Source organism: Sceloporus occidentalis, unplaced genomic scaffold (assembly GCF_023333645.1).
Source record: "Sceloporus occidentalis isolate IW3139 unplaced genomic scaffold, rSceOcc1.0.p SCAF_10, whole genome shotgun sequence".
Classification (NCBI taxonomy): Eukaryota; Metazoa; Chordata; class Lepidosauria; order Squamata; family Phrynosomatidae; genus Sceloporus; species Sceloporus occidentalis.
In genome coordinates this window covers 34,246,301-34,273,721 of record NW_028316990.1, presented here as the reverse complement: position 1 = coordinate 34,273,721, position 27,421 = coordinate 34,246,301, and the positions used below count along the sequence as shown (strand labels likewise).

The 27,421-nt window shown below is 43.1% G+C and overlaps 2 protein-coding genes across 8 annotated transcripts in view; one reads left to right on the top strand and one right to left on the bottom strand.

The window, feature by feature from the left end:
- The window catches only part of LOC149306432 (ubiquitin carboxyl-terminal hydrolase 22-A-like), an 84,068-nt gene extending 76,660 nt beyond the window's left edge, over window positions 1–7,408 (top strand). For 3 of the 7 annotated variants that reach the window (XM_089540820.1, XM_089540819.1, XM_089540825.1), the window contains 5 exons: window positions 325–416; window positions 2,816–2,878; window positions 3,585–3,656; window positions 5,041–5,190; window positions 6,757–7,408. In XM_089540820.1, the coding sequence (XP_089396946.1) occupies window positions 325–416; window positions 2,816–2,878; window positions 3,585–3,656; window positions 5,041–5,190; window positions 6,757–6,799 (420 nt within the window). In that variant the 3' untranslated portion in view covers window positions 6,800–7,408. The other 4 variants (XM_089540822.1, XM_089540821.1, XM_089540823.1 and 1 more) reach the window with 3 other exon arrangements.
- A 6,917-nt stretch (window positions 7,409–14,325) lies between these two features.
- Window positions 14,326–18,184, bottom strand: TNFRSF13B (TNF receptor superfamily member 13B). The gene is made up of 4 exons (XM_089476749.1): window positions 18,079–18,184; window positions 16,265–16,429; window positions 15,345–15,581; window positions 14,326–15,092 (listed from the first exon to the last, which is right to left on the bottom strand). The coding sequence occupies exons 1-4, from the start codon at window positions 18,182–18,184 to the stop codon at window positions 14,836–14,838; spliced, it is 765 nt and encodes a 254-aa protein (XP_089332875.1). The 3' UTR covers window positions 14,326–14,835.
- Window positions 18,185–27,421: the final 9,237 nt, after the last annotated feature.

The following is a 27,421-nucleotide window of genomic DNA, read 5'->3' as shown; positions in this document are numbered from 1 at the left end:
GAAAGTTGTTTTCACATTTAGTATGCTTAGTCACTGTTCCTTCTGGGAGGAGAGATCTTCATGGAGTGTTGCACAGCCATGCAAATTGTCTTTCAACAGTAAAACTCTTGCCTTCCAGATGATGTCACATTCTAGCTCCTTCAAACTCAGCTGCCATGGCTGTCAACCAACAAGGATAGGAGCTGTGGTCCAAAAACACATGGCGAACCACAGGTTGCCCACACTCGATTTAAAGAGTTTTAGCACCATTTCTTTCCACCTGAATCAGCCACTAAGTTATGTGAACATCTCTTTTCTCTAAAAGAACTCCTTGCTCTCTTCTAGCGGTTTGAACACTCAGCCAAACTGAGGCGAAAGATCACTACATATGTTTCCTTTCCACTGGAGCTGGACATGACACCTTTTATGGCTTCCAGGTATGTGGAAGGACTTGTTCTTGCGAGAAATGGTTCTCTCAGGAGGCACTGTTTCAAGATAGAGAGCCGTTTTGGAGCCAGTTTTATGAAGCCAGCACCAAAAGAGAAGTTAGCACATCTAGCTTTCTGGATGGAAACAGGCTGCATCGTGCATTTCAAAACTTGGTTGAGAGCACTCCTGTTTTCTCTACTTTGATGTTGTTTGCTAAAAGGAAAAATGGCAGACACTACCCATTGAATTTAAGAGCTGGAAATTCTTCAAATCTTAAAATATTAGGTGATTCTAAGACATGCATCAAAAAGTTGAAAAATGTACTTGACCATAGGAAACAAAAGTTATTGAAAGCTTTAGTCAAAGTTAATGTATGTAATCACTACTTCTGATGCCAAGTAATTTCTTCCAGAAGTAAGTTGATGTCTTACCATTTAAAAACTGGTCACTGTTTTGATACTTAAGATTAAATTAATGTTGATGGTCAGAATAAGTGGGCATTTCATTTTTAAATGTTTCAAATATTATCTGACACTAATATCACAGCTTACACTTTTTTTTGCTCACTATGTGCATAAGGAGGTCTGCCATAACTTTCAGCAACCTGTGAAACAGAGTAATCCAGTTGCCATTCTCAAAAACATAAAAGTATGTTAATGAAAAAGAGCAGGAAAGGTTCAGCAGCATAAAGGAGGCTAATGCAATTAAGACTTCCTTTTCATAAAGAATTGGATTAAATTTCTCTTCCTTTCAGCTTTGGGATTTATGGAGAAGTACCCTTAGTCTTAGATCGTTATGAAATCTGTCATGGATGATCTCAACACAAAAGACTTCCTGGGGTGCATGTCTCTAACAAAGCATCAAATATAGGGAGTCATTGTGATTGGGTAATGGACAGGAACTTTTGGAGTGGCCATAGCCATCCATTGGCCATCTTGTTGCACTGTTTTTACCTAGCACAAAGAAAGGCAACTAAGTGAGTGTAAACTAGTCAAAACTACTTTTCACACTGAAAGGATGTGTAGTTTCCAGCTGGTGAAGAGAAACAGGAGCCAATTACATTACACGAAGTCACGCAGGAGACCTGTTACATCTTAGATTGATCAGTTCTGTTTGTGATCGTTTTTCATATTAAAAGGTTTATCTGTACATCTTCCAGATTATCTTGGGCGAATTCTTACAAACTTCTTTGTAGATTGTTTTGTCAGGTGTATTTCACATACCTGCCCATACTTTCCACCACGCCATTTTGTTTCTGCAAAATCCATATATCATCTGATACTGTTTCCCTTTGAATACTTTCCTAAAACAGTGGCATGGATTTTTACTTACAGTCTGCTTTATTTGCAATAATTAGTTTGAGAACTCATTCTTTTAAAAAAATAATAATAATTTATGATTGTACAGCCTGTCATCTTCTTAATAAGCATATGTTTGATATGATAGGGCCTTGCCTTTACCTGCCCATCTTGGTTCAGTAGCACAGAACTTTGGGATAAAACTGTTCTTGAAAGAATTGGGGGCCATTTCTCTCTCTACCTCTCACACTGCCAGTGGCAATGCTAGCTTCATAATTCAGGACTATGCTGATTTGTTATTGTGTTGATTTAAAGAGAGCTTGGTTCTGATTGACTAGAACCAATATGGACAGAGCACAGGTTTAGCTGCCATCCCAGTGCAGTTCCTTTTATTTTCTCCTATAGAGGAGAATGATTTGCCACTCATTTCTGTACTGTACTGCAGATAAGTACAGTATCCTGGTCCTTCCACCATTAGGGGAAGGTGTAATGTGTCACTGTGCAGAGCATGCAGAGATGTGCTACATACATACAAATGCCATCATAGTGTACCAGCCTTCCTATGCATCCCAGCTATCACAGTGGTAGTATTGTAATAAATCAATACTGTAGTATGCCTTTCTTTATCATTCAGACCAGTTCTATTGGCAAAAAAAGGCAGAAGTGGGGAATCTTTATTTGTCAGCTGATTTGGACTAGAACTCCCACAGTCTTTTACCACTTGCTATGTTGAATGGGCTGATGGGAGTTGTAGGCCAAATATCTGGAGGTGATATGTTATCTACTTCTGACTAGTGGTGGTGTTACGTTCAGGTGTTTTGCTTAAATTGGCTCTTCAAATGCTGATGGGTTGCAATTCCTATCAGCCCTGGCCAGCTTTGCTAGTGCCGAGGGTGTTGGATGTCGCAATGCAACAATGTCTAGGGGGGCTACATGTTGCCCACACTTGCCTTGAATTGACATTTTTCTATCAAGTCTAAATGAAAGACTGTTAACTTTAATTTTGTTTATATCTTTTGAACAGAAATTAACATTGATCTAATCTTTTCCAAAGGCACTGAATATATATATTTTTTGTGTTGTGTGTGTGCCTGTTTTTTTTCTTGTAGTAAAGAGAGCAGAATGAATGGGCAGTACCAACAGCCAGCAGATAGTCTAAACAATGATAATAAGTAAGTATTGCTGCAATCTATGGTTCTTCCTCTTTGGTCAGGTAGAATAAATTTTTCGATGTGCACTGGAGCTCTGGTCCATGTCCTGTGGAGCTGTCTGTGTGCATACAAGCATATGTGTTGGGGGTTGTATTTAAATACCTGACCATAAAATAAATCCCCAAGAGTGACTCGTTTTTCTTCCTCAAGCTGCTACTGTTCTTCCCTGTTACTGCTGACTATTTGCAGCCAGCGTCTTCCTCTGCCTTCTAATTGTAGTACAGTGTTCCTCAATGGCTGTCCATATATTTTAGACTACAGATTTCATCAGCCTTTTAGCAATGTGGCCAGTGGTGATGGTAGTTGTAGTCCAAAATGTTGGGAGTGTGCCAGGCCGGGGTGGGTATTCTTATTAGTTAGTGTATCCAGCTGTATCACTAATATTGAACAGTGTCTTAAATGCCTGATACAGTCCCTTACAGCCTGGATTGGCCCTGACAGCCACCAGAGAGCTGCAGTTGTGAAAATGCTTGTCCCAGATTTAAAGGACCAATAAAAGTGCAAACAGGAAGAACTGCAAATAGGTAGATGGCAGCAGGAGAAACAGGTGTTTGTGAGTGAGCAGCCCAAACTGAGTACATTACACTTTCCTTCTGTAAAATGAAGCTCATTCTGTGTTTACCCAGCAATTTGTATAGCTCATTTTAGCTCAATTCCACTGATACAGGAAGAAGGTGGGAGCCTTTAGTAAAGGATATGAGAAATTTCAGGATTCCTTTTGTAAAGTAGCACTGGCAATGTAAGTATTTCTAAGAACTCTTTCAGGAGGCAGCCTATACCTCACAAGTTACCTCGCTTATTACCACATTTTGTGGTAATACAATGCAACCAATACAGTGATTTAAAAGTACTTCCCCCACCTCTTGTTATACTCAGATATGTGCAACCCTGACTTAACCATGTATGTTGGAAGCCATAGTAAGGAGCTAACTGGTCTGTCCCACTACAGAAATAAAGCAGTTTGACTCTCCTTTAATTTTCATGGCTCAGTCCTGTGGAATTCTGGGACTTGTAGTTTAATGGGATATTCAGCCTGGTCTGTCAGAGAACTTTTGTACTTCACCAGGCTGCTAAAGTGGTGTCAAACTGCTTTATTTCTGCAGCGTGGACTGCAGTATGGACACAAGTCTTATTTTTAAGGGCAGTATATTTCTGATAGTGAGACTGAGATAAGAGACATGGATATCAGTGCTGTAGAACCACTAGATATTTTGGATTTCAACTTCTAGAAACCCCAGCAAGTAAGGAATTGTGGGAATTGTACTCCAAAACACTGGGGTAAATTCCTTTCCATGCTTTATAGGCAAAGTAATCAAAAGGCTCATTTTTAACAAAGTAGGTAGGTTGAAGAATGTGAAGCATGGCAGCTGAGCTGTTTCTGTCGCTTAACTGCTTGGACTTTAGTAGAGATGATTCAAAGCCAGATTCTTGAGTAATTAGAAATCCAGATGAAATTTTCTGCGTTGTTTGACAACTTGCACAGTATTTGTTTTCCAAATAGCAGAGTTATCAATAACTAAGTCTGAGAGTGAGAGCCAGTAAGGGTTAGTGGTTTAAATGTTGGACTATGACTCCGGAGACCAGAGTTCAGTTCTCAACTCGACAATGAAACCCACTGTCTGACCTTGGGCAAGACACATATCCTCAGCCTCAGGGGAAGGCAATGGCGAACCTCCTCTATACAAATCTTGCCAGGGAAACCCCAAGATAGGATCACCTTGGGGTCACCATAAGTCAGAAATGAAGGCACACAGGTCTAGGAGTCAGCTGCCCTCTTTCCCAGCAGTGGTCAGGGCAGTTAGAAAAATGCTTCGGCGCAGCTGCTGCAGCCTATAGTTAGTTTAGACAGCTGACATTGGTCAAAATATTGGGTGCATTACCACAAAACAGTGCACTATAGTAGTTAACATAGTTTGCAGCTTCAGCATTGAACTGTATGGCAGAGAACAAACTATGCCTTATCTTTCCTGTTATTTATTTATTTATTCATTCATATCTCTCGTACCTATGTGGAGATTTCTTGCTTAGGCACAAATTTATAAAGACTTAAATGACATTCATTTCAATGGCTGAATTCTTGTCTCTTGACCTCATTGCTCTTTCTCCACTTGTCCTTCCGCCAGGTATTCCTTGTTTGCAGTAGTTAATCACCAGGGAACCCTGGAGAGCGGGCACTATACCAGTTTTATTCGGCAACACAAGGACCAGTGGTTCAAATGTGACGATGCCATCATCACCAAGGCTAGCATTAAGGATGTACTAGACAGCGAAGGGTAGGTCTTGCACAAAACACAGTTGGAGAGCAACCTCCTATTAAGAATGATGGAGATGTGTAAAAAAACAGCAAAGTGTAAAGTCTAAGTCAAGATAGTAGGCAGTCCTGCAGGCATAGAAACTAAGCTGCATTAATATATTGAAAGCCCACATGCCAATGCATAAGGCAAATTTTACGTATGTCTCAGGCCAATTTGTGTGGGGCTGGTGGGAAGAATCATCACGTTTTCTCTGATATCTACTGCTCCGGCACATTGGCTTGTTTCGTCCAGTATAAGCAGAGCCTCATGTATTTAACAAAATTTAATGTCCCAAGGAATCAAAGTACAGTGCTTGAAAAGCTGAGTTATGCAACCTGTATAAAATATGCAGATTAAGAAACTGCATGATTTGTCTTTGCATTATTTTACAGGGTTAGTTTTTTTTTTGTTTATTTAATTAAGTTGCACAATCCTGGTTTTACTATAAAAGGACAGACCTGACCCCAACCACAGACAGTTTTCTACATGTCTTGTCAAGCATGTTTTGGCAGCATTAGTGCTCCAAAACAATATTTTATTTTATTTTGCTTTCAAACAATGAAAGATGACGTTCCCTGAAAGCTAGGCTCTGCACTCTTCCTGATCCCTCACAGAATTGTGGCATATATTCAGCCCTGGATAGTAGCAACTCTGCAGACCACATCCAAGATTTATAAATTCTTCAGCATGTGGATCCTTATCATCATCCAAAGCTATATTTTGTAAGATTACAGTATGTTTTTTCCTGTTATCAGTGGAAGAAGAGACGTGTGATAGTTTAAAATCTTGAATTGCCTCTGATTATGGTATTCATCTTGGGTTACAAAAATATGAAGACTGTCATCTTGTTCACACTTTAAAAAAATAAATACATCTGACATTTTCTCCTTAAAGGATACTAAAAGGGTAGATATGTTAGTCAGAGGTTTTAATATGATTTAATACTCATTTAGACCTCAGAGTAGAAATGGACCTTGTTACTCTGTTTCTCTGCTTCTAAAGGTGAGGCACCTTGGTTGTACTTGCTAATTTTAATTCAGTGAGGAGAAGTATGTTGGCTGTTAAATATTTAGGAACCACCAATGGAGACAAAACACAAAACCTATATAGACTGAAGTTCCTTCCAGCATCCAGAAGTCCGATTTCCACACAATTGCCCGACCTGGGTGTCCTCTGCTTGCTTAGCGTTGCCATTCTTATAGCAAGAACCATTCTTTTAGGTCTTCTTTCTAGGTACCAAACTAGACCAAATCTTCCTTTGCTTTCAAGCATTAAGCCGTCTAGTACAGATCCAGAATAGACAGGTACATACCATGATGAGTCATTGGCTTTAAATTATTTAGACTGTCACAGCATGACCATGAGGAAAAAGAGATTGTGGTTGTGTGTGCCAGCCAGCTAGCAAAACCGCCTCCCTGGGATCTTTCCTGCCTTATAAGAAAGCGTTCTGCTTTAAAAACGGCTGGGGGGGGGGATTCAGCTGCAGCAAGTAACGTCAAAACAAGGTTGTATATTTATTTATTTTGTCTTTCCATCTACTTCTAGATATTTGCTGTTCTATCACAAACAGTTCCTGGAGTACGAGTAGCCGTATGCAGCAGCTCGAGCGAGAAACCTGTAAGGAAGCAAAAGGAATGGCAGCCTTCTGAAAAGACACACAACCTACCTGAAGTAAATATCAAAAAAGACACCCATTCGACATCTAGCACTGAGCTGCAACAGGACCTGCTTGCCGCTGGCTCATGGCCTAGAGGAGTTTTTAAAAATGAACAATGCCCACTGTGTATGCAGTCCCACAGGGACAGAAGAAGAGGAACTGTAAAAGAGGCTACAGTCAGCGACTTTGAGAGAAGAAATATAATAATGCAAAAGATGGCTCTGGGTGGGGGAAATACGGAGCAGAGGAGACCAGGCGCTGGCACGTCTCCTTCTGTTCCTCCGAAACGTGTGTGGGAAGGCCCGGGGGGTGTACTCTCATCTCCATCAAGCATCTTCTCCATTGGTGCTTCAGCTCCAACTTGACCAATCATACAAAGTTATAATTAAAAAAATAAAAACCCAAGCCCATTTTTTTTTTACGCATATGGGTCTGAAAGCAGTAAAATGGAGGAGAATTGGGACAACGCAACGAAATGGACTTTGCAAGTACCTTTTTATTTGTGAATTTTAGTTATTAAATAAATACAGTATGAAATTACCGGGCTCTTTGTTTTTCGGCCAGCTTGAAAAAGAAGTCTGGATTTGTGGAGCTGGTGTCCTGATACTGAGTGAGGCTTCCCAGAATGCCTCTTGCTGATCTGTACAGGTAACTTATGACAACCTGAGGATGCTCATTCAAAATGTTAGCACAGATTCGTCTTCCCCTACCTCCTATAAATGAGCATTTTCTTAATTTCCCCTACCTTTTGTTTATTCTTCCTGCCCTGTGAGAATGAAATTCACTGTTGCAGCCATCAGTAAAAATTAATGAATCAATGTCTTTATACTGTAGAAAGTGGTCTTGGTTGTTTACCTTCTGGGGGATAAATTACTGTGACTAAGTCTCATCTCTCTCTGGGCAGTGCTGTGTTGGGTGCTTTTCCATTCTTTCTCTGCAGAGAAATATTGTGCTCATGAGACACTTGGAATTGAAAAATCTGCCATCTGCTAACTCTGGCAACTGGGTGCCATTGTTGCAATTAATTTTCAACCATTGGACACCTCTGCCTTAACACCAGACACTGAGTAAACAAAGGATTTTCCCCCTTGCTCAGCTTTTATTGGTCCCTTATCTCTCTGAGATATTAATTTTTCTCATATATCACTTTGGTTCTCTATATGGAGCCTCCTGGCTTTGTCATTACCTCCTGGAAGCATTGCCTGCTTCTGCTTTGTCACAGATGCGGTGATGTTCTCTTCTTCACCCCACCACCCCCTCCTTGCTGTCTAGACACTGGCTAGGACTCCACATGGGCTGTATATTTTATAACCGCGAGGCGGGGTCACATTTGATTTGCTGTCTATGGAGAAAAAGGCTTATTTGCCTTGTAAAACCCCTCCTGAATGCATGGCTTACGAAAAGAAGAGTACACAGTAACAACAGGAACTGGTTCTGTAACCGCCTTTGTTTTTACATCCAGTTTAGCATTGCTCTGTGTAAAGCGCCACAAGAAAATGGGCCACCGACTTGGGTTGAGTCTGGTGCCGATCAGATTTCTGTGACCTTTGTAAAAAGCCTTTAATTTCTTATTTTATTTTATAGGCTGCTACAGTCCCACAGTTTATTATAGGGCTCCTTTAAAATATTGATTCCATTGGGCGCTGACCATAGAATTGTGCTGGAGAACCTAGAAATTCCTAGAGAAAACACTTCTCTAGGCATTTGTAGGTCCTCCGGTGTGATTCTGTGATCAACCTCTGGCAGATGTTGACCATAGAGTTGCACTGGAGGGCCTACAGATTCCTAGAGAGGTGTTCTTAGGTTAAAAAGAATAACGTTTGTGGGTTTTTTTCACATTCATGGAGGTCCTTCATCCTTAACCACAGCAAATATGGAGAGACCACTGTACGTCTGAACACATTTAGGTAGTGTAACACTGGGTGGTTTTCATGCTCTATTTAGGGCTGTTGTAAAAAGGCTGTTGGGCTTTTTCTCACTGTAGAGATCAGAAAAGGCCCATAAAACTTTTCTCACTATTATTGATTTACTGTGAATTGAGTTTGTTGCTGTTGTGTGCCTTCAGATCCTTTCCAGCTTATGGCAAACCTAAAGGTTGGCAAGATTTGTTCAGATGGTGTTTGCTATAGGTTTCCTCTGAGGCTGAGGCCAGGGTCACCCAGTATGTTCTTGTGGCCAAGCGAGGTTTTGAACCCTGGTCTCCAGAGCCGTAGTCCAATGCTTAAACCACTGCACCATGCTGGTTCCTCCTAGATTGAGTAGTTCAAAGCATATATTGTAGGATATGTACTTGATCCACACAGAAGCATCATTGTGCTTTCAAAGGTATAACCCAGAATTCCTGGCATGTCTCCAATGTGTTGCATTAAACGTCCCATCGTCTCCAGTGCTTGGTACTATGTTGGCTTGGGATGAATGGGGCTTGTAGTACAACACATCTAGAGGGTGCCAGATTGAGGAAAGCTGGCATAAGAACAGTGTCTTCCCTGGCACACTGGGCATGTTCTCCTGCTATGCCTTTGGTTCCTCGATGGCTAGGTTAATGTGGAAAGCTTTGTAGGGGACTGAAATCCTGTACGCTCCCACCCTGACGAAACCAGAAAAGTCAGTGCCTTTGTGATAAAGAGTAGGGCAGCGTGTTGCTGCAACTATGCCACATACTCCTCTGAATATTTAAAAATGCATTTGGCAGAGCTGGAAGTGAAATTTTGCATGGGTTTTCATTGCCTCTGAGGTTTCCTGCACTGCTACATGCAGATGTGTGTTAAAGGCAATTATCTTGATACATAGGTTTGGGGATTCCTTGGAGTGCATGCAGTTTAATATCTGCAGATGACTTAGAGATTTTTTAAAAAGAAAAATCTTTATTGGTTGGCTATTGTAATTCTTCTTTTTCTCCTTTAAATAATGCAGCAAGCTTGCAGTGGAAGAGGAGTTGGCTTTTTACTGCTTCCTGGCTGGCACTGATGGCGCTCAGGCAGCTTTTTAAAATGGAGATATGGCACCGCCTTGTGGTTGAACAATGGATAGTACCATAAATAATGGGCTTTTCTTCTCTACCTCCAAGCCTTTTATTTCCTTTTTACTGCTAGACGCCAAAGAAATTGATCCTTTTTTTCCTGGGAGGATAGAAATGGCTGTAATTATTAACCCTTGCCAGCATCTTTGACTGACTCTGCTGCTTCTGGAACAAATCTCTTGGGTGAGCTACAAGGAGAAAGCAGCCAACATATTGATTGAAAGGAAATGTCTGTATACTAATAAATTGATACAAATTCAGGGGCATTTCTAAGCGCAGGGTTCTTATCAAACTCCATCTTTAGTGGTTTTGCTGTAATTCAAGTACTTAACTGCATTTGGTTACCCCAGATTACTGGGAATAGCATTTCTCTGAAACAGAAAGAGACCTTTAAAATGCTCAGTTTGGTTTGTTGTTCTTGTGCGCCATCACGTTGTTTCCGACATACGGTGACCCTAAGGCGAATCCAGTTTGTCATGATGTTGAAAGCAATTTTGATAAGTTGAGCAAGTTTGAAATTTGGGCAGTGCAGGTTGCATTTCATCCTTTAGCGTTGTGGTCTGCTCCCTTGCTGTTTCAACATCTGTTCACAAACATGAGTAGCACTTATTCTCCAGTTGCCTGGTAACCAGAGATAGGCCTACCCAAAGCTGAGCAGACTTTAAATTAAATAGCATCTTGGCAATCTTAACACTACTTTCTAATTATTGTCAGGGACAAGATGGATCTATATGTTTTATGTACGCTGGTAATCAACATTTCTTCTGATACTGAGCATTTCAGTTGAGAGTTATAACAGACGTTTGCAGTTTTCTGATAACAAGTGTAGTCCCCTTTCATGATAGCAAGGGTTCCTATTTATAAGATGTGTTTTCCATATTAAACGCATGTTTTGTATGTTATTGTGGAGGCTAGACTACGTGTTACATGGCAGACATGTGAGACGCGTGTCTCTTGCACAGCACAATTGTAGCACTTTGATTCTACTTTAACTGCCATGGCTGCACTTTACATAATCCTGGGTTTTGTAGTGGAGTGAGCCATTAAAGTTTCCCAATTAAGAATTCCAAATACTTCACGTAACTATAGATCCCATGATCCCATAGAATGGCACTATGATAGTTAAATGGGCATGGAAATGCTGTAATTTTGTACTGTGATATAGACCTTGCTTCTCCAAGGTTCTTACCTATTACCTTCTTGACCAAGAAAAAGCAACCATAAGACTAGAATCTTGAATGGTGGAGGAGGCTGGGGATAGTTTATTCCCCGCCAGCCATATATTCAGTCCACATCTCACCCCTTAAGGGAGAAAAGATGGTCTTTCCCTTTCCACAAATGAAAAACAAGATGGGGATACAAGTATTTTTTTTTTCCTTGTGAGACGGAGGAAGGAAAGATGTTATTTGGCTGTCAGCAAGTCTTGACAATTACTGAATAAAAAGATTATTTTCCCTATATTGAAGATGGGGGAGCGGAGACCAGAAAATTAAGACTGCCGGAAGCTGTATCGCAGAAGCAAAGATGACTAAAGTGAAGCTTTGATGGTGTAACTCCTCAGAAAGGCTATAATGCTTGGTAAAGTGGAAGGTAGTAAGAAAAGAGGGCAACCATACTACAGATGGATAGTCTCAACAGAAGAAGGCATGGCCCTGAGTTTGCAAGACCCAGGCAGGGCAACAGATGACTGGGGCTCTTGGGGTTCACATGTTCATCAGGTCAAAGTCAACTTGACAGTAAGTATGAGCAGCAACATAAAACCTGCTTCAGGTTGCTGGCTAAAGTGATATTGAACATACTAACTAGCAACTGTGAAGACTTATCTACATGTTGGTAATTCAGCCAGCCCTCCATGCCCACAGATTTTTTTATCCATAGATATCCATCCACAGCTCGAAAATATTTTTAAAATATCTAAATTCCAAAAAGCAAAGCATGGTTATGCCAGTTTGTATAAGGGACACCATTTTACTATGCCGTTGTATTTAATGGGGCTTGAGCATCCACAGATTTTGGTATCCATGGGGAGTCCTGGAACCAAACTCCAGCAGATCCTAAGGGCCCACTGTATGCACATGTGGATAACCCACCCCAGAATAATCTCTTTTCAGCCTGCTATGCTGTCGGCCCTCTATATCCACAAATGTAATGGGATTAGGGCATCCACGGGTTCTGGTATCCACAAAGGTCCTGGAACCAAGTCCCAGCGGATACTAAGGTCTGACTATATTACGTTAATTTGCCTGCAAGATCTGAGTTGTAGCCTTATTTCTGCAGGGACTCTCTGTGACCTCTCAATAAGCGATGAAGATAGTGACTTCTGTAAGGATCAGTAGTTCAGATGTCTGGAAAACATTTTAATTTGGAAGAAACATTGGTTACCAGGGCAAGATTCGTTGGAATCACTACATCCCTAGAGATCTACCTCGGGAAGGCTTGTAGGGCTTTTACAGGAAATACAGGTAATGGAGGTTTGAATATAATGAAGCCTTCAGTGGCAAGATGAATCAGAGACCTGATGGCTCCCGGAGAATTGTGGAAAGCCTGGAGTGTAACTCTGATGGGTTTTCTTCACAGTCTGATTGAAAATGGCTCTCTTCATAACATTCTGATAAGGTGAGAATGGCCATTCAGCACAAAGTCTGTACACTGGCCTCACTGACATCGATGAGAATTACTCCAGGTTAGGGTAGACTTTCGAGAGGAAATAATCGGCTACTCCTGAGCCGTGTCTTAAGAGAGTTTTGTAAAGAAATGGGAACAGATTCATAGGAAGGAATAAATCTGTCTCTGGCTAACTAGCCAAAATGGCTATGTCGCACATCCTTGTTGAGGACAAAGCTTAGAAAATGTTTATGCCACAGCTATTGCCATGACATTCACTGATATGTGGGAATAACAATTTATGAGTAACATTACTACAAGAAATAGTAAGGTGTGGTATGGGAGAAGGTGACACCATGAGTTACTGCTCCAGGTGACACCAAACCTAGGCCTGTTACAGACAGCCAAAATAAAGCTGCTTCGAGTCACAGTGGAGGTATGGTGTTTCAATGGTGCATGCGTCTTAAGAGTCCAGAAGTTGCACCAAAGCCACGCTCCATCCCTAAGGACTGGAGTGTGGCTTTGGTGTGGCTTCTGGACTCTTAGGACGCATGCATCATTGAAACACCATACCTCCACTGTGACTCGAAGCAGCTTTATTTTGGCTGTCTGTAACAGGCCCTAGTGATGCCACGAATCAGTCCTAAGAGTCCTAAGATATTTTTTTTAAGGTGAAAATAACAACCTACAGAAGGCTAAGTTTGCTTTCTAGCATCGTAACTGGTAATGCACATGCATTATTTGTTAAGGAAAAAGCAGCATGGGATATACAGTGAATGAAATAAAACATGTATGTGAGAGTCAGGGTGACTCAGCAGAAGCAATTAGAAGCCACACAGGTGTAAAAGGTAATGGAATTAACAAGTCCTAAATGCCAAGGACAGAAATGTAAAGTGGATAATTGAACACACCTGAGAATTGTTAAGTGGACAAGGTGAAATGATGAAATCATTAATTGTGGGTTGAACCAAGAGAACCAATGAGAGTGGATGTACATGCCCACTGGGTGGAAACAGACAACAGTGGGTGGTATTTTCCAATGACTATAATAATGGCTATGAATCCCAATGTATTTTGTGGGTAGTAGTGGGTACTTTTATATAAGACTACTGAGTTGTCTGGTGTCTTGGGTGAAGATACAAGAGCCAGCTGGATCCTGAAGAAGTGGGAAGACTTCTGTGGAAGCAAGAGTGAGAAGGCTTGGAGAGTTTGTCAGGGTCTTCAGCCTATTCTCTGTAACTCTGCTGCTTTAGAGCAAAGCTTTAACCACTGGCCAAAACTGGTCAGCGCCGGTGCGTAACAAGGTGGTGAGGTCGAGCCAGAGGTGAAGAGCTACAACTCCCATCATCCCTGACATTATTTTCTGAATGCAGTGAGTAATAACAATAGCATGTACATTTCTATACCGCTTTTCAGTGAACTCAGCACTCTTAAGTGGTTTACAATCTGTAAGCAATTGCCCCCATCAAACTAGGGACTCATTTTACTGACCCACGAAAAGATGGAAGGCTGACTCAAACTTGGAGCCCCTGGGATTGAATTCACAACCTTCTGGCTGCAGTGCTGGCATTTAAACCATTGGGCCATCTGGGCTCCCTGGTTCAAAAAGTAACTTTTCAAATTCTGGCGGTTTCCCGACTTTACTTAAACTCACTGTTATCCATGACTCTCATCTCAGCCTCTGCTGTCTCTACTATGTCTAACGCCAAGGTTGCAGGATGCTGGAATGAATGAGCCTTTTGGCTTGGCCAGAAGGTCTCTTTCTATATATTTAACACTATGGTCATGTTTTGTTTTTTTCCTGAAGCCACAAATAAGCTACTATGGTTATGCATTTGCAGAAAAGAAATACCTTTATTTCAAATTATGTTCAGGAGAAGGGTGGTTATTACATTCAAGTGCTCCAGTATGCGTACATTTTACTGTTGCTGGTTTTGGAATGAGAAAGATACACCAAGCGTTCCTCTTGAGGTTGTGTCCGCTCATGCAGCCAGGGGTAGAGGGACTTTCATAAACAGCAAAAATGCAAATTTAAGAAATCACTATACCAAGGAGAAGAGTAGACTCCTTCTTCCTGAAGTACAAGTGTTTTGTATACAAGGGGCTCTTTCCATAGAGCCACACACACCTCCATTATCACTACAACCACCTGCAGCCTGAAATGGCTCAGCATGGGAAACGTTTTGCCTATCAGTTTGTTAGAGGATTGTATAAATTGGCATTTAACGTAAGGCTACACCCTGGAGTTGGATGTGGAAAGGATCTCGAAAGATTTAAGCAGCTTTCTTAACACCATGGATGGAGACACATTTGTGTGGCATCTAGTTAGTTATCACAGTTCGACTCAGGTCATGTGCATCTTTTCTTGAGAAGGAGAGCATATAATTTGGAAATGGCCATCTTCAGGGGTTGGAATGATTCCCATGTTTCCTGGAACAGCAAGGTCCCCCTGCGCCCCTGGTTGGTAAGTCATATGGCATGCCCTGGTCTCTTGAATGGCAGGGCTTACTTCAGGGAAGCAGAAGCCACAGGTCTCGATGGGCTCTGGAGTTTGGTTGCCACTGGAGCCACCTTTCATGCTTCCTTCTTCCATTAGGTGATCTGAAAAACATGAGGATGGAGTAGTGTCGGGAGAGGCAAAGGCAAACACCCTCTGAACAAATCATGCCAAGGAAACTCCGTTATAGGTTCACATAGGATTGCCATAAGTTGAAAACAACTTGAAGACACACATCAACAAATAAACCAGCCTCTGCAGTAGTGGCCATGTGCGTGTCTTTTGTGCTAAGGACAATGGGGGAGAATTAAACCCCCAATTCTGCAAGCTGTAACAAAATTATAGTATGTGTTTACCTTTTGGATTGCCCCCCTTTTTGTGGCAAGCCACAGGGCTGGGCTGGCAAGTCACCTCCTCCCCTCGCTTTCTAAAGTAAAACCAAGTCAAGAGCAAAAAGAACAGCGTGCAAAGAAAGAGTCCCAGGCCTATGTAGATGGACATTCGTGGGTCACACGTAGGATCCAGCTGGCACTGGGCACCCTGGAGAACAGCTGGCACCGGTACCGTGGTTCCGGGATCCTCTGAAAGTCCACCTGAGGTTGAAGAGGGGGAAAAGGATGAAGAAGGAGGGGGCATTAACAAGTACTTATCCAACATATTGGCACTTAATGTGAAGCTTTTGGGATTGATTCTGTCAGGGGTGTTACTTGGGGAGTGTGGGGTGTCAGACCACACCAAGTGACACGTCAGAAGCTGGTGTCACCCAGTCCGCTGGTAGGAAGGGGTGCTGAAGTTCTGGGTCCAGCAGCTTTGCTAACAGGGCAGGAAAGGCTTTGGGGTGCCAAAATTCCAGGTTTGGCAGTTTTTCTGGCCAGGTGGGCAAGTGTCTTATCCTGCTTCCTGTGATAGGTTTGCTGTAGAGTTGCCATAAGTTGGAAACAACTTGGAGGCACACAGCAAAAAATAGAAGGTCATGTCCTATGATTCCCCCCATCAAAAACTAAAATGGCACTATTGATTTTGGGTTCAAATCTCCTGACTTTGATGGGTCTCTTTTCCTGTTTACTCTGAGCCCTTGGTAAACAGCAAAAGGCAAATTCTTTGTCACTTGGAATTTCCACACAGATCCTCTGACAGAGGACTTAATTCCAGAGAGGCATTGGGAAGAGGTGAACTATGGTTGTCATGTGGTACACAAAAGCTCTTTGTATATGCCCAGAGGCACATGCGTGTCTCATATGCTCAGACTGAAACCCCCCAGAGAGAAGACTCGCACCCTGCTTTTCAACTTCGAGTACGCCAGGGACATCCCAGATCCTTGATTTTTGGCAGAAGGGTTCACATTCTTTGGGGTGCTGCCCACAGACGCCAGAGCAATCGATGCAGTCTAGAAGGAGTTTGTCATAGTAGAAGCCCATGCGTTTGCGGCAATCCATGGAGCCTGGAAAAAGAGAGGGGCAGGGATTACATCCATTGTATCAGAGTCAGCATTCCTTTTCCCTAGAGGCTCAGAGTATCTTTGGCTAGCCAGCAGTTCATTGGTTTCCAGATCATGTAGTCATGGGAACAACAGTATCCTCGAGTTTGGCTAAAGTTGCAAGCAAAATCCCCCTCCTTTCCATCCACCGCATCTTTGAGCATCTGGATTGCCATCCGGCTTGGCTTGTTTGCTCAGTTTTATTTTTAAAAAGAGAGAAGGATTGAGCATTTCCAGCTGTTAAATCTTCACACCTCTCAAGCACAGTTGCTACTGAGATGTTGCAAGCCACTTATCAGAGAGAAATGGTGGCAAATGCTAATTTCTTTTTGTTTTTGTTTTAATGGCATGCTTTGGAGCGGGTTGGATGGATGGATTTCAGATTTTGTTGATTTTTCTCCTAGAAAAGAAAATGGTTTTTTTTTTTACTAGAACTACCAACGGAAGCCAGGTGCAAAACAGGGCCTCATTTGGATGGAGGAGATACAGGGGAAAGGGTGCTTTTCAGCACATGGTGTTATTATGTGCCGTCAAGTCATTTCTGACTTATGGCGACACTAAAATGAAGCTTTTATGGAGTTTTCTTGGCAAGGTTTGTTAAGAGAGGGTTTGGCTTTGCCTTCCTCTGAGTCTGAGAGAATGTGACTTGCCCAGGGTCACCCAGAGAGTTTCCATGGCTGATCTCCAGAGTCATGGTCCAATGCTCTAACCACTACACCACATTGACTCTCCTCTTTGAGGGCATGCTCCTCAGAATTTCTTTGCAGTACCGAAACAAAGCCCATGTGGTTTTGTGATGAAGCCTTTTTTAAATAAATAAACCAGATTGGAATTCTTTCACAGAAAATAATAATAATAATAATAATAATAATAATAATAATAATAATGTTTGTTTATATCCCACCTTCCTCTCAGTATAGGGACTCAAAACCCATTACAGGTTTCCTTCCAGGTCTTGGCAGCCTGACTGAGTTAGAGGACTTTGAATCATAGAATTGGAAGAGACCTTAAGGGCCATCCATTCCAACTCCATTCTCAGCTCCCTAAGTCGCTCCTCATAGGGCTTTATGGCTTTCCAGACTTTTCACCACTTTGGTCATTTTCCTCTGAATGCACTTCAGCTTCTCCACATCCTTTTTGAATTATGATGATCTAGACTGAATATGAGAAATGCAGTACAGACTGAGGGGATCCTGGAAAACCTCTGGGGTGGCACAGAATTATGGTGCAACGATTCTGCATTAACAGCCATTGTTCCATCCCATGCGATCCTGGGTTTGGCAGAGTAGGAAGAGGCATTTACAATTCAGAGAGTGCTACTCCCTCATCAAATTACAACCTCTAAAGCACTGGAACTGTGGCTGTTAAAGTGGAATAATAATTCTATATATGCGTAATGTGTGTAATGTGAACAACTCTCTGGTTGTGTCCATCCATTAGTCATCTCCCATTTTTTGGCACCACATTTGATAGAAGTAGAGCCAGAAGGAATAATACCATTGCTTGAGTCTGTTGATGGTGCATTATACTTAATGATATTCTGTCACCGCCGTTCCCAAGTGCTGTTTGGAATATGTGCAACACCGTAAAAGAAATCTTTTCCAGACACTTACTGCAGAAGTCAAGGCATCCTTTAAACTTGGGAGGGTGACAGGCAAGCCTGCAGGATTTGCAGCTCTGCAAGAGCTCATCCCAATACTGCTCCTTCGAGCACTGCATGCTCCGTTGGAGACCCATGTGCGGACCTGGGAAGCAAGATGTGTAGAAAGAGAAAACAGGGAGGAGGAGGAGGAGGAGGAGAGAAAAGCCATTGAAATGACACCATCCTTGCTGTATAGGAAGGAGAAAAGCTCAAGCCCATGAGAAGTGGGAACACTGAACATTTCGGAGCGAAACCTCCACTTGTGTTTATGTCTGTGTCGAACCTGGGCTCTAGAGTCATATGATTTCTCAACCAGGATCCTTGAAGAGCCTTGAAAGGTCACTAGGGCTTCTGCAGGAGATTATGACTTTAAAAAGACAACCATTATTTTGGAGTTATAGATGCAATCATTTTATACAAGGGTTCCCTGAGCCCTATTTTGAGGGTTCCTCTGGAGTAAAAAGGGTCCAAAAGGCTTATACAGAGTGACTACAGGTGGTTTCCGCTGAGCTAGGGGATGGCTTTTATTCTCCACTTGTTTTTGTTCAAAATGGCACTGCCAACCACCTGTTGCTTCCGTAACTCACCCAGGGTGAAGGCTACGAGGCCTCATATCTCTCTAGAAGAATAGTGACTTGACAGTGGGCAAATGACAGGGAATGGAAAGGTCAAATGGCTCCCCTTCTTTCCCCCTACTCTGCCTCCGCACCTGCGTCCTGTCCTCAACCTGAAGCCACCTGCAGCTGTTTTTATGTGACAACAGAAAGCCCTCCTGTAAAAACAACTTGTGGAAAGTTTAGTTCCACAAGAGGGTGGAAAATGTAGCACTCTGCCTCTGAGAAGGCTCCCCTTCAAACTTTGTATGATCCCCACAACACTGCCGTTCTTGTTCTGCCTACGATGTTTCCGGAGGCAATATGATCCAGGAGTTGGACTCTCCTTGGAGATCTATGTTCTCATCATCCCGGAACCACCAAACCCATTGGCCGAGCTCTCCTTAAAATGTTCCATCAAATAGGGAGGTAATATTTAGCACTCAGAAGAATCCAGAACTGATGCCAGTCTTCAGGTGGAGGGCCTTCCCAAATAAGGGGGCCACTAGGTTTACTGTATGTTTGCAAATGCAAAGATATAGCTGTGTTAGTCTGTAGAATCAGTACATAGAGAGATCTTATAGCACCTTTGAGACTAACTGAAAGGAAAAAGTTGGGATTCAATGGCTGCTCAGCCACAAACCTTGGGCAAGGCACACACTCTCCACCCAAAGAGGAAGCTGATGGCAAGTCCACTTTGAACCAATCTTGCCAAGAAAACACCATGATGGGTTCCCCTAAGAAGGTACATTTACCATGATAGGTTCACTTCAAGGGGTACATTTACGCTGTAGAAATAATGCAGTTTGACACCACTGTAACTGCTGTGGCTCCATCCTACAGACTCCTGGGATTTGTCGTTTTGTGAGACACCTACATTTTTGGGCAGAGAAGGCTAAAGATCTTGTAATCCCAAGACTCCATAGGATGCAACTATAGCATTATTTTTACAGTGTAGATGCACCCTGCTCTTGTGTGCCTTCAAGTCGTTTCTGATTTATGGCAACCGTAAGGTTGCTATACAGGGTTTTCTTGGCAAGATTTGTCCAGAACGGGCTTGCCATTGCCATCCTCTGAGGCCGAGGGAGTGTGACTTGACCAAGGTTACCCAGTGGGTTTAGAAGGACAAGTTGGGAATCAAACCCTGGTCTCCAATGCTCAAACTAGTACATCATGCTGGCTCTATGCACTTTGGATTGCCATAAGTCTGAAATGACTTGAAGGCACACAGGAACAAAAAACAAAGAATGTGAGTTTTAATTTTCCGCCTTAACTGCCAACATGTGGGCATTCTCCTCTCTGGCTTTTTACTGCTGGGTTTCAGTGTGACAGATGGGCCTTCAGACTCCCTACAGTATAAGAGCTAAAATTTCTCTGTGAGAAGGATAACAGTAGTAGACAAGTTGGCCTGAAAGTTGCACTCAGCATGGCTAACTCACCTGTCCCTGTATTATATTCTAAGATGGGCAATAAAATGCCAACAGTCCTATCTGGATGTACCCTAATACTGCCACATGTGGGCATTCCTGAGCTTTCCAGCAAAATTGATGGGTGGGAAGTTTGAAAGCCACTGCAGTAGTGACACATTAAGGCTTAATTAAATTGATGTTTAACTGCCTGAAGCACTGATATACATAGACTAAGGAGGTTTGGGTTTTTTTAAACAAGAAACCCACCATAAATAATAAATATTTCCAAGGAAAGCAGATGCTGGCAAATCTTAAGGTAATTTGCCATCCAGGCTGTCACCGCTATATAGATCTGTATGCGTCTCTACCTTAAGACTATGTTGCGTGCCTTGGGGTCCGGCTGAATAACACTCTAAGTTCATGAGGTTTGTGATGGAGCAAAGAAATGTGTCACAGGAGGGCTATTCTTTGAGGCTTACATGAGGCTTCTGTCATATCGAATACGCCATGGTTGGCTGACTTGTTGCAGCTCACGCTGTTTGGCGCTTGCAAGCTCTCACCAGTTCAGTCTCAAAACCAGGCCTGGTCGAAACCAAAGCTTCGCAGCATGACAAGCCTGCTTTCTGGTCCATGATGGAGGTTGTCCTGCTAAACCCTCGGGTCTGCGAATGAGGTCATGGAGAGAAGGGATGGAAAATCCCAATTCTCTCGGCTAAGGGGAGGTCTACGGATCTGGAGTTTCCATCGCTCATGGGGTTTTTCGAGTCGGGAGACACAGACCGAGTCTCCTCCTGTCAAGTTTCCTTTTGTCACAGCGCGAAAACCTAAGGCTCGGCGTTTCTGCCATTTTGTGCGTTGCGGTCTGTTTCGTTCTGATTTGCCTTTGCAGTGCCCTTCAAAGTTTCTCCTCAATCTCTCAATAGGGTTGCCAAAAACTCCGGTACATTTGATAGTTGTTTGGAAGAGGGAATTTCAGCAGGTGTTCCTTGAAATCCCTTCTTCTGTACCAGCGATTCTCAACCTGTGGGTCACAACCCCTGTGGGGTCACCTAAAATCCAGGGTTGGTGCCATAATCTATAATACTGTAGTACAGCGGTTCTCAACCTGTGGGTTGTGGCATTAGGAAGGTTGAGAACCATTGCTCTATACCATACCTTCCAACCGTCCCAGCTTACCAGGGACAGTTCTGGTTAACCCTCTTTTCAACTGCCTTTAAAATGCCCCTGTTTCTCTCTCTCTCTCTCTCTCTCTTCCCTCTTTCCCCCTTTGTCCCCAGCGTACCTCAATTGCTGCAAACTTAATTTTAAGTTCAAAAGTATTTTGCATGCCTGAGATGTCAGATAAAGGAAAATGACATAGTTGTATAAATCAGATGGTGAAGCTTGTAAAAGTTATGAGTCTGTTGGTGCAAATTTTAGATTGATTCAATAATTTTATATTATGCCATTTTGACCACACTCTGGTGTCGCTCGGCCACATGTTCCCAGATTGTGAGCTACAACTCCTAGCATTCCTTGGCACAGGTGAGTTGCAATTCAATAACCTCTGCAGGGATGCAGAATTGACCCAGGAGAAGGAAGAGAGAGGAATGTACTCACGCTTTTCCTGCTCCTGGCCTTAGCAGAGCTGCTTCTCCTCGCCGTAGGTCATCCCCCTTTGAGCCACTTACTCACTCATTCTGGTCCTCAGCCCTTGGCAAAGAAGTTTATTATTAGTGCTCAATTTGATTAGAGTCTCTACTGTGAGTTTCCTGGGGTTTTTCCCTTGCATCCTCTTAATGCAAATGAACCTGACAAACAAACTCCTTGAGGGGAGGCAGGTCCTCTTGTGAGCAGCAGCCCTTCATTATGCACCTTTCACCATTCTTTCTCGAGAAAAGGAAACTCACTTTGCTCTGCAAAACACCAAGGGAGCATGGACTTTTTGAACCATAAGAAAGATTATGGTATAATAATCTGACTATGGGGGTTAATTTTGGGATTAAAGACAGAGCACTTTAGTGGTGGGTTTTGTGCAACATCGTGTGACATCATTTGGTGTAATTATGTGGGTTTTTCTGCGGGAGATTCACGGGATAAACTCCCGATCTCCTTCGTGTGATAAACTCCAATGATTATTAGTAATTTTAGTAGGATTATTTAGTTGGATTTGTAATGATAGATATGTATTTCTTTTTCTTTTCATTGCAGTCAGGACTGAGGAGTCAGAGCCCTACTGTGTAGTATTAGTTCATAGAATCCTAGAGTTGGAAGAGATCCCAAAGGACCATCCAGTCCAACCTCATTCTGCCATGCAGGAACTCTCAATCAAAGCATCCCCATTGACAGATGGCCATCCAGCCTCTGCTTAAAGACCTCCAAAGAAGGAGAGTCCACTCCACGCCAAAGGAGTGTGTTCCACTTTTGAACAGCTCTTATTCTCAGGAGGTTCCTCCTAATGTTGAGGTGGAACCTCTTTTCTTGCAGTTTGAATCCATTGCTCTGTGTCCTATTCTCTGGAGCAGCAGAAAGCAAGCTTGGTCCATCTTCAATATGACATCCCTTCATGCTGTTTGTTGTTGTGTGCCTTGAAGTCATTTCCAACTTATGGTGACCCTAGGGTGAAGACTATCGTGGGGTTTTCTTGATCAGATTTGTTCAGAGGAGGTTTGCTGTTGCTGTTCCCAGAGGCTGAGAGTATGGGACTCATCCAAGAGCACCTAAAGTCAGGATTAAGTGGGACTCAAGTTGCTCCAATGACTTGACTTGGATTTGACTTGGCAAAAAATGACACACTGCCTCAACTTGTATATTTTCAGCAACTGACTTGCGGGTCTCATTCATTTCAAGCAGCAAGCAAGAACCCATCCCAGAAGTGTGGGACACATTTCTAGGAAAGGAACAGCAAATGCCTTAGACAATGGGCTTGAGGTGGAAGGAGACTTCTAAAGCTCTTGATGTATAGCGGAGACAGGTTGCCAAGCAGACCTCAACCCATGCCTGAAGCCCATAGCCTAACATGTTTGCTCTTCCCTCCAAGAAATGCACCCTGACTCCCTTTTTTTCTGTTCAGAGATGGCTTCCAGACTTGAAACTCGACTTGGGACTTGAAGGTAGAGATGTAAGACTTGACTTGAGACTTGGGCTAAAAGACTGGCACCTTTTAGCTACTGGCACCAAAAGACTGGCACTAGCACCAAAAGGGTTACAAAATTAATAACAACAGTCAGAATCAAGGTCCCTGTTACAATTCCTCACTGTCCTAGAGGTTGCTCCTTGGTGAGGATATGGAAACACCAGTCTGCTGCCTCCCAATAGATAGGAGAAGAGGCTCACGTTGCTTTAATGACTGGGCCTTGACTTGCAAAATGACATATGGACTCAACCTGACTTGAGACTTGTATATGACTTGTATGTTTTTAGTAACTGACTTGCAGGTCTCATTCAATGTGTGCGGCAGGAGACAAGGGATTAAAGGACTCTGTGCCCCATCCAACAGCCATGATTCATCTTTTGGTTAGGGCACTGGTTATTCTTTGTTATTTGGCAACCAAAGGCCAGGCTAAGCCTCAAATACCACATCTTGTTTGGCCCTTCTCAACAAGGGATACTTCTGGGTAATTAAGCAGAATCGGAACAGATGAAAAACAACTGACATTTTGTGAAGTTGAAGGCTTTCATGGCCAGCATCCATAGTTTTTTGTGGGTTTTTCGGGCTCTGTGGCCATGTTCTAGAAGAGTTTATTCCTGACATTTCGCCAGCATCTTTCTCCGAAGATGCCAGCCACAGATGCTGGTGAAACGTCAGGAATAAACTCTTCTAGAACATGGCCACAGAGCCCGAAAAACCCATAAAAAACAACCGGTGTGGGACATTTCACCCTAGATTTTCCCCAAGTGCCCTCTGCTCAGAAGGGAACCCAGCTGCTGCAAGTAACTTTGGAAGTGACTGAATCATATCATCTCAGCAGTCAGCTTCTCTTGCTGTCTGGTTGACTGGCTGAATTTCAGCCGCAGGGGTTTCCATTCCCTTAAGGGAGGATGCCTTGATGCTCAAGGGGTTTCAGTGGACCATTTTTAGAGCGCCAGCAGCTTCCCTGACACGGCTGGTTGCCCTCCTCAGTTGAGTCAGAAAACGGGCTTGGTCTTTCTCAGGCCTTCGCAGCCAGTCGTAAACCCGCAGAGACATGCAGACTGTAGACCTTGTCCCATAAGACTGTGCTGCATAATGGCTTCTCATCCTGACGGTGGCCAAAGGCTATGAACAGCGGTGAATTCCAAGCCATGTCATGCCAGGAATGAAAGGCTCCGAAGAACCTAAGCAAAACTCCATCCCTCCACTCCGCCTCACTGAATTGATCAAATGCGAACTACTTTTGCAGTTTGAACACACACACAAACACACACACCTTTTCTGTGTATTGTATCCAATGTCTCTTTGCAGCAATTGAAGTAAGCCGAGGGCGGACAGGGAAAAGTGGGAGGAAAAGAGAGAAACTGGGACATTTGAAAAGCAGCTGAAAAAGTGGGACAACAGAAGATCCATCCAGACTGTCCCTGGGAATCTGAGACGGTTGGAGGGCATGGGAACCCAGTGGATCAAGATGTTGCCAGTGGATCTCAAACAGAGCAGAGGCTTTTAGGGACTCAAGCTAAGAAGGTGGGTGATGGTCTGTAACAACACCTAGACTATCTGGGGATTCTGGGAGTTGTAGTCCAACAAAGCAACTTTTTAAAACACAAGGGGCAGGGAAGCCTTGGAACCTGGAAAACAAATCTGCCAGTTTCAAATCCGGTGCTGCGGTGAACCTAAAAACAGAGAAAATAAATCCTCCATTCGCCACAGATGATAGTTTCGTAACCCCGAGGATGCCTCTTCCTTCCTCTCCGCACCAGAAGGCTACTCCCTAACCAAACACGGCAATGGTACAGATGGACGGCTGAATCACAGCCTGTACGTATTTCTGTTTTAAAAAGAAGTCCTTTCCTTTCCATCCCTCCCTGCAAGCATTCTCAAAAGAAAACATGCACCCCAAATAGCCCTTCCTTTTAAAGTCCTTCATGAGGAGTGCATGTCCTCCACTTGCCCCAGTCCAACAGGGACAATCCTAATAATTCCTCTGCCATCCCACTTTTTTCAGCTGCTTTTTAAATGTCCCGGCTTCTCTATCCCCTCCTGACACTTTCTCCCCTTGTCCTCAGTGTCCTTCAGTTGATGCACACTGAGTTCAAAGTGCAAAAGTGGTTCAGGACCATTGAACTGTGACTGTCATTGACGCAACGTGAGTCCAACTTAATCCTTAGTCTATTGACTGGAGTCTATACCACGAGTCTGAATATATGGGACCTAAGCAGAGCAGTGGAGGACGAAGGGGGCATGGAGATGTTTCATCCACAGAGTCACCATGAATCAGTGCTAACTCCAGGGCAGTTAACACACACACACACACACACACACACACACACATACATATACACACAACTCTTATGTGTATTATATCAAATGTCTCTTTATTTCTTCTTGATCTTGTAGCACTCTAATCCAGCCTTTCTCAACCATTTAATTTCGGAGGAAACCTTGATACAATGTTCAGATTTTAGGGAACCGCTGCATAGAAATCATATCTGCAGCTAAAAAAAAAACATTAATTTTTTAAAGTTATGATCTCCTGAAAAACCCCTTGTAAAACCTTAGGATTCCAGACAACCCTGTTTGAGAATCCTTGTTCTAACCACTACACCACTTGCCCCCCTCTCTCTGTGTGTGTGCATTCAGTTGTCTGTGGAAAGGAGCCAACTGGAAGTCAAACCCTGGTCTTCAGAATTGTAGTTCAATGCTCAAACCACTACTCCATGGGTAGGTTTCCTCTCAGTCCACCCCAAAGTCCTGTGATATGGGCTATGACATTTGGTGATGCGAACCCCAGCCCATCTGAGGACAAGTATTAATCCAGAAGTGGCAGCTGTAGGTTTGAGACTTCTATTATACATGTATGACTTTTCTTCTCCATGCTGAGAGGCATTTGGGAATAAAAGTGAGGTTAAGGGCCACCGTACCTTGGATAATGGTTGGTAAAATGAGGAGTAGTAGAGAAAGAGGGAGACTGCATGGCAGCTGCATTTATTAAATCCAGGACACTATCCTATCCTGAGTTTGCAAAACCTGCAAAGGGGCAGTTGGTGACCAGGGACTCTTGGAGGGCTCTCATTTGCAGGTTCACCAAAAAGAGAAGGCAATTTGATGGCAAATGACAGCAACAACTGGGCCTCTTGTTCAGAGATGCTGCCAGGGCCAGCCTTTGGGGCAGGATTTGCATGCTTTCTAAAATCTAGAGTCTGTTTTCCTTTTTAAAAAAACAACAACTGGTCCTGCGTTTGTGGTCTTCTGGCAGTCAGTTGTTACTCCACGAAACATCCCTTCTATCCAACTGCAAGCTTGTCTATGGCCAGCTATCCTGTGCCCTTTTCCATCATGCCTGCAAAGGGACTTTGCTGCTCTTCTGCTCTTTCCTTCTGGCATATTTTCTATGGTAATATAGGAGGCACTACAATTGGCTTATCCAATAGGCCCTCAGTATCTGCTGGGGTTTGGTCCCAGGACCCCCTGTGGATCCCAAAATCCATGGATGCTCAAGTCCCATTAAATACAATGGCGTAGTAAAATGTAGTCCCTTATATAAAATAGCAAAATCAAGGTTTATAGGGTTTTTCTGTGGGTTTTTTTGGGGGGCTATGAAGAGTGTATTCCTGACCTTTCACCAGCAGCTGTGTCTGGCATCTTCAGAGAATGCTGGCATGGAAGAGGGTGGGATATATATATATCAAGGTTTGCTTTTTTTGGAATTTATATTCTTTTTTAATATTCTCATGCTGTGGATGGACCTGGTTGAATCCGTGGATATGGAGGGCCAACTGTTATGTGAAATCATGTGAAAGAGGTGTGGAAACTGCACTTTAAAAAGCCTCTGGTGGCAGGAAGGTTCACAGAATGGGGGAAAAGGCAGTAGTTGCAGTAACAGCAGCCAGGAAAGGTATTAGGAACTGCTTGCTATGGCACAGAATGGCCACAAGGCGGCAGCAGAGGCTGCAAATTGGAGTGTGTGTTGTAAGTCCTGCTATGATTTATCTCACCACTGGGTGGCAGCAGTAATTAAGGATTGTTTATGGGCTTCAAGGACCACACTTTAAAGCCCAGTGAGCATTGACCACTGTCTCTTATCCCATGAACTAAGTATACAGCATCCATGGCAGCATCTCTTTTTTACGCGCACTGTTAAAATCACGAACAGCGAATGCAACGGTCATGTGAGAGATCAACGTGTCGTGTTTGATT